General features: G+C 41.7%; 1 protein-coding gene across 1 annotated transcript; it reads right to left on the bottom strand.

Moving 5' to 3' along the window:
* Positions 1-3: 3 nt before the first annotated feature.
* Positions 4-7,765, bottom strand: LOC104538702 (myosin heavy chain, skeletal muscle, adult-like; the record flags this gene model as incomplete). The annotated part of the gene is made up of 13 exons (XM_010181992.1): positions 4-15; positions 239-481; positions 1,513-1,768; positions 1,872-2,008; positions 2,659-2,782; positions 3,098-3,215; positions 3,310-3,397; positions 4,495-4,571; positions 4,672-4,978; positions 5,618-5,788; positions 6,604-6,753; positions 6,856-6,974; positions 7,627-7,765. Coding segments are annotated over 13 exons (1,941 nt in total), but the record flags the coding sequence as incomplete, so codon positions are not given.
* Positions 7,766-7,873: the final 108 nt, after the last annotated feature.

Below are 7,873 nucleotides of genomic sequence, written 5' to 3'. Positions count from 1 at the left end.
TGTGAGGTTTTTCACCTACAAATGTAAGCAATTGTTAAAATGAGATGAAAAGCATGCCTGCTGGTTCAGTGACCTTTTTACTTTGCAGTGCTTAGCCAGGAGTTTCATTTGTCCTTGTGCTGCTCAGATGACAGCCATGTCAAATGTTCAAAAGCCAACATGCCTTGGGGTAGCAGGCTCTTTTGCTCTAAGAAACAATGATGTTTTTGACCCCTTACGTGGTTCCCCGTGTGTGTACCTTGTTTTCGGTGGCATGCTTTTCCTTTTCAACCTTGGCCAATGTTAGCTCCAGGTCATCAATATCTTTCTTCAGCTCTGAACATTCATCCTCCAGTTTTCTCTTCTTGGCTGTCAGCTCGGCATTAATTTCTTCCTCATCTTCAGCCCTTTCAGTCACCTCCTTAATTTTGGCTTCCAACTGGATTTTGTTTTTGATGAGCTGGTCACACCTTTCCTCAGCATCAGCCAAGCTATCTGCTTCCTGGTTTGGAGACACACATTTTTTTGGGTTGTAATGTTTTGAAGTTTCTCTGTTCTGTCTTCTGTATCAGTGAGTACACATATGTTAAAATGGGGGCTGAACCTGGCCTTTCATGTCAGTAACTGAAAGATCTTGCTTGGTGGTAACTGGAATCAAAACTGATTCCAAATGTTTTGTGTCTCTTAAGAATGCCTCACAGAAATGGTAGCTATGAGAATACCTCATGCACACACAAGCATGACAGAGTGGCGGGCAATTCAATTACTAATTTCCTAGCAGGAGCAAGGACTTTGCACCTTTTTTCCTGACTGAAAATGTATACATTAGTTCTTTCTTGTTTATTGTCTCCTTCAGAACCTTATAATACTTGGGAAATAGAGACTTTTCCATTTTACAGAATAATTTTTTTGAAAAAGAAATCTATCTGGTGCTACATGCATACATCTATTTGATGCTATATGCATCAAAATTTCTCCAAGACCAGTAGAGTTCTTGCCTTTGTTATCAGCTACGTCTTTGCTTTCTTTCCAGGCCATTCCTAGCATTTCCAATGCTAACTAGTTGATCCCTTCCTCTGATCTTATATACTGCTTTTTCCTAATGGAGTTTGCATGGGAAATATCCATGTTTCTGAAAGTAATCAAAGTCTTCTAGTGCATCTGTAATGAGGCAAAGTGGGTCTTACTCAGGCTTGCCTTTAGTCTGTTAGACAAATATGCTGCTCTGAATGTTGAGTTGACGGAGATACTTGCTTCCTTGTTCAGAATGCTCTGCTGTTGATTAAATTTTCCTTACCATTACATTCCTCTTTCCTCAGGCAGCAGAAATTACATGTTTCATGTAGGCTTCCCTTAGACTCACCATGCTCTTGCCAGTACCTGCTGACTGAATGTTAGAGTGCCTTGAAGTATGCCGTTTAGGCTGTTTTCTGGTGGACTTTAGTCAGCTTTATGTGAGCCTCAGCTTAACGTAAGAAGCATTCTGACTGCATATCATTATTTGTCCAAGGAAAAATGAATACTGATACTCACTGCCTGTACTTGGAGCTGCAGATCATTTTTCTCCTGCAGCAGAGCCACCATTTTCTCCTCCAGCTCCTTCCTCTTTGCCTCAGACTTTGCAAGTTCTTCCTTGGTTTTCTCAAACTCTTCCTTCATGTTGGCCATCTCCTTCTCAGACTCTGCACTCTTCAGCAAGGGCTTGATCTTGAAGAACAGCTTCATCCAGGGCCAGTGCTTCACATTCATGAAGGACCGAACATTGTACTGGATGCAGAAAATGGATTCCCTGAAATGAAGGTTACATGGCTATTGCATACTCTTTGGTGGGATGAATTTAAACTTCTCTAGTCAAGAACCACAATAACAAACTAAATATGAGAAATGTCTACCTCCTTTCCACCATTCTCCGATACTCCACTCTCATGAGGAAGCCCCTGCACCTGGCCTGTGTGCGAGTGATGATTTCTGCCAGCTTGTCATCCCTCATCTCCTCCAGGAGTCCCAGCAGCCCAGCTTTGAAGAACACCTTGAGAAAGGACATGTTGCAATTGCTTGCTATGTAGTACAGAATAGAGGCACAGAGTTTTTCAGGACTGTGAAGTAGACCTTTATGGCCATGACTAGCCTCACTAGGCTAGTGACTAGGCCCCTCTCAAAACCTCTGCCCAACAGCCTACGAGCTTTCTTTAAGCTCAGCCTTAAGCATTTGGTTCCTTTCTGAGCTATGTCGTATGAATTCTGATTTCCAGTTCAGTCACAGTCTCAGCCACACATATGCCTGGTCTTGTACCCCTGTGACCTGTGGACTTACTTCCTGGCTTTAAGATAGACCAATCTCGTTTCTGTGGATCTACCAGGAATTAATGAACAGTGCCTGGACATTGTTAGTCTATCTGCACCTGAACCTGCCCAACCTAGAAAACCAAGGCTTTATGGCTTCACCTCAGTCCTTCCTTAGTTTCATAAACCTGCCTGATGATCTGGACTCTTGGTTGAATCTGACTACCATTCCAGGGTATTCCTCACTGGGCTCACTTGAGTACTGTGGGGTTGGGCATCTGCTGATTTAGGCCCCTACCCTGTCAGCTCTGTTATTGTGTTGTGCTCCCTGACCCTGACAGAGCAGCCTGCCCTTACCATTCCCTGACAAACTTTTAACATATGTCTTGTTTCTACCTTGGTGTGACCAAATCTGTATTGTGTGTGATCCACATCAATGGAACCAAGGAGCTTTTCTGAAGCCTTCTTGCTGTCCATGAACTGTCCTTCTGGGATAGCACTTGCATTAAGAACTCTGTATCTGCAGAAGAAAACAGAACATGAAGAAATCCTCATCACCAAAACCACTACTGTGATTGAAAACTCCGTAGGCTTCTCAGACTGTCTCATTGAACCAGTCTCATGCCTGGAGACAGTTCAACCTTTCAGAACATGATATGGAGAGTGTTTTTACTATTAACTATAAGTGCAAGAGAATCCTGATGTCCATACCATCATGAACTGATGGTGAAACATTTCTGCTTGGTACCAATTTGAAGTATAATGTTTCAAGCACATTACAATTATCAAGCTCTTCAGCTTGGTCTGAATGGACAGAAAGGTGGAGCACTTTTACCTTTGTTTGAAGTCAGCATACAAGACTCTGCTGGGGAACCCTTTCCTGCAAATTCTGATCCCTTCCAGCACACCATTGCATCGCAGCTGATGCAGCACCAGCTCATGCTCCATGGCACCTAACAAACACCACCAATAGTGACTACACTGCTTTATGGCACTGAGAAGAAGAGCTTCTGCTGTTCAAGTTTTCCTCCTATTTGATCCCCTTACCTGGTGTTTTTGTTTCATTTGGGATGATGCATCGTACAAAATGGGGATGAGTGCTTCTCAGGTTAGCCATCAGCTTGTTTAAATTCTCCTGTGAGATCATGAAATGGAGTTTATATCATTAAACATAAGCATTGGAAATTTAATAGTGGATGTGTTGAACTGAATGTTACAGAATGCACACCTGTCTTCTCTATATCTTCTTGCAGAACTCCCAAAGAGAAACTTGGAAAATGAAGGTTCCCAGATTTTTGGTTTTGAAATTCTTTGGTAGTATTACTTTTCCTTGATATCCTTATACAAATACATAGGTGCCATCTCACAGCTTTCATTTCAGCTGGTATTTCTTTAGGTATTTAGTTGGACATTTTAAATGGATGGCATGTACTCTTCACTAAGTGAGACTAGCATCTGATTTGGCAGCTAAATAATTTTTTTAAAATTAATAAAATAAAGATAAAATAAATAGAATATTTCTACAGCCCACATAAATTCACTTTTTTAGTAGTAATTCAGTTTCCTTAAATATCTCTACCTCAGCCAAATAGAAACCTTGAAAACATAACTGTAAACTGACATAAAAATTCATTAACTTGGTATAAATTAACATTCACTATCTTTCCCCACTGAGATTAAAGCATTGCCTTACAATCCTACAATTTCACGGTGATTTTTTTTTTGCTTTTGATGTTTGATCTATTACTTTCAAATCCCAGATTGTGCCAATACTAAAAATCCTCATGGGTATGTAAAACAGGTATGGGAAGTATTTCTGAAGTCTCCAGAGAAGATTTTAAGGAAGTTCAGCTGATTTGTAATTCATTCCTAGTCTAAGTAGAAGATTTTTGTAGCATATTCAAAAAGAGTAATAGCAAAACTAAGGCAGATGCAAGAAACCGGCCAAAATATAAAGTTACATTATCAATAGTTAGTTGGAAAAAAAAAAGTCTAAGGCAATTGCCTAGGTTGTTCCAGGAAGCGGACAATATCATTCCATCTCTTGAAGTAAAAGGAAGAATATGCACACATTGAGGTAGGGTTTCTGTGGTGTTCTAAGGGGGTAATTCTGTAATTTCCAAGGATGGAAAGGGAAGGATATTCAAGAATGAACACAACTATGACCAAAACTGAAACAGACTTTTCACGTTCAAATTCCTTCTTCAAAGAAATAATGAATTCTTTACTTACTCGGAAAAGAGCTGAGACAGTCTGGAAAGAAGAACCCTTCTTCTTGCCCCCTTTCTTGCCACCACCACCACTAGCATCTGCAAAATTGAAGAACATGAACAGTTGCCTTTAAGATTGCCTTTGAGAAATCCCTTTGTACAGTATGAGAACATGAAACATGAATTTTACAGAACTTACCTGCTTCACCACCATAGGTGGCAAAGAGTAAGGCCAATGTCTTCAGGGATGATTTCTGGTACAACCCAATGACAGTTTCATTCAGGGGGTCTTTGTTCTTCTCAAGCCAGCCAGAGATGTTGTAGTCCACTGTGCCAGCATAGTGCACCAGGGAGAAGTGGGCCTCAGCCTTGCCTTTGGCAGGCTTGGGCTTCTGGAAGTTGTTGGACTTTCCCAAGTGCTGGTCATAGAGCTTGTTCTTGAAAGAGGTGTCAGTTGCCTTGGGAAACATGCACTCCTCTTCCAGGATGGAGAAGATGCCCATGGGCTGGAGAGTACCACAAGAAGTGACAGAGAAAGATGATAATGATGTGAAGCATATGCTATGAATATCAAAGATAGCAGTGTGTTTCTGGTAGCATCTCAATCTGGATAAGGGAGTATGTCAGGAGTTTTTCTCAGCCAGGCAATCTTTTTCTGCCTTCCCTTGCCTTCCCACAGCCTATCATCACAGAGCTGGTAAGAATGTCTGTCTGACTCAGGATAGAATTGGGAGTAGAATTGCAGGGAGAAGTGTTAAGCAGAAAAAAACCCTGGGGAAATAGCTACAAGAGGCCCATTTCTTTTCAGAAATCAGGTGAGAGTATGTTTATTTACCAGATTTGTGTATGAAGTTCTGATCTGAGCCTTCAGTGGAAAAAGGAGAAGAGACTGACTCCAGTTTGTTTTAAACAAGTCTACTGGTGGGAATCCAGGCTTTTCCATGCTTGTAGATCAGGTAGTGCAGAATTGATAATACAGATTTATATTTCCTAAATTTTACTCTCCAGACTAAAATAAATTTCAGTGCAAGATATTTTGTTTGGCTAACACTGACTGTCTGTCTGTGAGTACTTTCTGACCTGACTCTGGGTATGAAACAACACAGAATTTCAAAATACATAGTACACTTGTATGAAAAAGGTACCTTCTCAATAAGCTCAATGCAGGCAGCCAGGTCCATCCCAAAGTCAATGAACTCCCCCTCAATCCCTTCCTTCTTGTACTCCTCTTGCTCCAGCACGAACATGTGGTGGTTGAAGAACTGTTGCAGTTTCTCATTGGTGAAGTTGATGCACAGCTGTTCAAAGCTGTTGAACTGTCCAAAGCAAGGAGAGATGCACAGGTTCTCAAGGCGTGGGAAAAGCCACAGGCTTATGCTAGCATTTTCTTAATACTGTTTAAATTCCCCCAGCTGAATCACCACTCCTAGCCATAATGCAACAGCATGTGTTTCCTTAGCAGGATTTCTATTGCAAAATTTACCATCCACGGAGGATTTTATTAATATTATGTATTAGTATTTATTTGTTGTTATTAATTTGAAATCAAGCTAAAGGTAACATTTCTTTTCGTTACCATGCTATTCAGAAACAAACCTTTCCGTAACCTTAGCTGCTCTCTCAGCTAGGTGTCTCAGCTCTCTGACCTCCCAGGGAGTGGAAACCTCCTTATTATTCTACCCAAGGATTTCCCTGCCCTTAGATCAACAGTCTGGGTGTTGCTCTGCTCTGACACAGAAGTACTAGAGTCACCACTGCATTCACAACACAGGAAACACGCTGTGAACTTTCCCATAGCTCTACTCTTTCCTTGGCTTTTCCAAGAGTGTCCACATCTTTGGCACACATCTGTGTGAGCTTTAGCCCTAAGCTATCTCCTTGTTTGCAAAACCTAAGACCTTTGCAAGCTCAAGGGCTTCTGACATCACTTGTCAGAAAGCAGAGCTTTTCAAATCTTTGTTAGTAAAGCCATTTGGGGGTGCCACTGTGACAGAGAAGGGGGAGGGGTTTCTAGAAAGCTGCAGATAGTGTGGATAAAATTCTGAATCTTCTTTAAAATAAATGTGTTTCTGAGTCCACATAACCCCTCCTTGTATCTTCCTGACTATGGTGCTCAATCCTTGACTCTTACATCAAAGATCTCGAAGCCAGCGATGTCCAGGACACCAATGAAGTACTGTCTTGGTTGCTTGGTATCCAGCTGTTGGTTGATGCGAATAACCATCCACAAGAACATCTTCTCAAAGACAGCTTTTGCAAGAGCACCCACTGAATTGTTCACCTAAAGCAGAGAAGAAAGGAAGGACTGGAGTTACCTCTGAGAGACAAAGGAGAATCCTCAGGTACTCATTCAAGCCACATACCATCAACCTCCAGACTTTACCTGTGACACAGTTTGACCCTTGGTTACATATTCATTCCCAACCTTGACTCGAGGATAACACAGGGCTTTGAGCAATTCAGCTGAGTTCAGGCCCATCAGATAGGCAGCCTTGTCAGCCACTAAAGAGAGAGAGAGAGAGAAAAGCATTTATCCTTGGACAATGGCTAGAATTTGGTCAGTGTGAACAACTCTGCTGTTCATGATCTAGAGATGGAAAAGCATTGGTCTGGTCTCATACTGAAGGTCTGGGAAGGAATGTAAATTCTGGAAGCTAATGATGGCCATCTTAGAAAGCAAGAAAATTTATGGCTTGAATATCAATAGCTTGAATCTGTAGGTTCCCAGAAGAATCCCAAGAGCCTCTGGAAACACGAGGCATGCATGGAAAACATTCTTTTTCTGTGGAAAGTAGATTTCTGCATAGCAAAGAATGCAGGATTTATTTCACCAAAAATAGAATTGTGCAACATGATGATGTAGTGGTTGAAGAGAGAAGTGGTTTACAGAGAGAGTGATGCCCTGTGTTGATGTCGAAGTTCCCCCTCTCAGACTGTGTGTACTTGGGGAGAATCCACTGGATAAAATAACGGTATTTCCCATGATCAGGAAAGCACCTCTGCAGTTAGATAGACAATGAACAAAGATGCTTTTCCTCTGTGTTTTATGTGGTGACTCAGGCCAACAAAGGCTTGTCTCTGGAGACTAACATATCATCTCTGCAGACAGAGAAAGAAGCTTTTTGAAGGAGTCAGTCCCTGAATTTGCTGATACCTTCTGTGCCATCCGGCTCTGCCTGCTCCTCTCGTTGTTTCTGCTTGAACTTCAGATTCCCATAGTGCATGACAGCCCCTGTCAGCTTGTAGATGGCTGTCTTTTCATCAGCACTGAAGCCCAGGATGTCAATGGCACTCTGCCGTCAAAACAATGAATTAAAATTCATGTCCTTACTAGGTCACCTCTGCCATCTTTGAGACATGTACAGTAGGTACCTGTTTGCTGTGCTACTTACATCTGTGGC

Source organism: Mesitornis unicolor, unplaced genomic scaffold, assembly GCF_000695765.1.
Source record: "Mesitornis unicolor isolate BGI_N332 unplaced genomic scaffold, ASM69576v1 scaffold31343, whole genome shotgun sequence".
Classification (NCBI taxonomy): domain Eukaryota; kingdom Metazoa; phylum Chordata; class Aves; order Mesitornithiformes; family Mesitornithidae; genus Mesitornis; species Mesitornis unicolor.
Note: the sequence above shows the minus strand (reverse complement) of the source record. Positions and strands in the feature narration are given on the sequence as shown.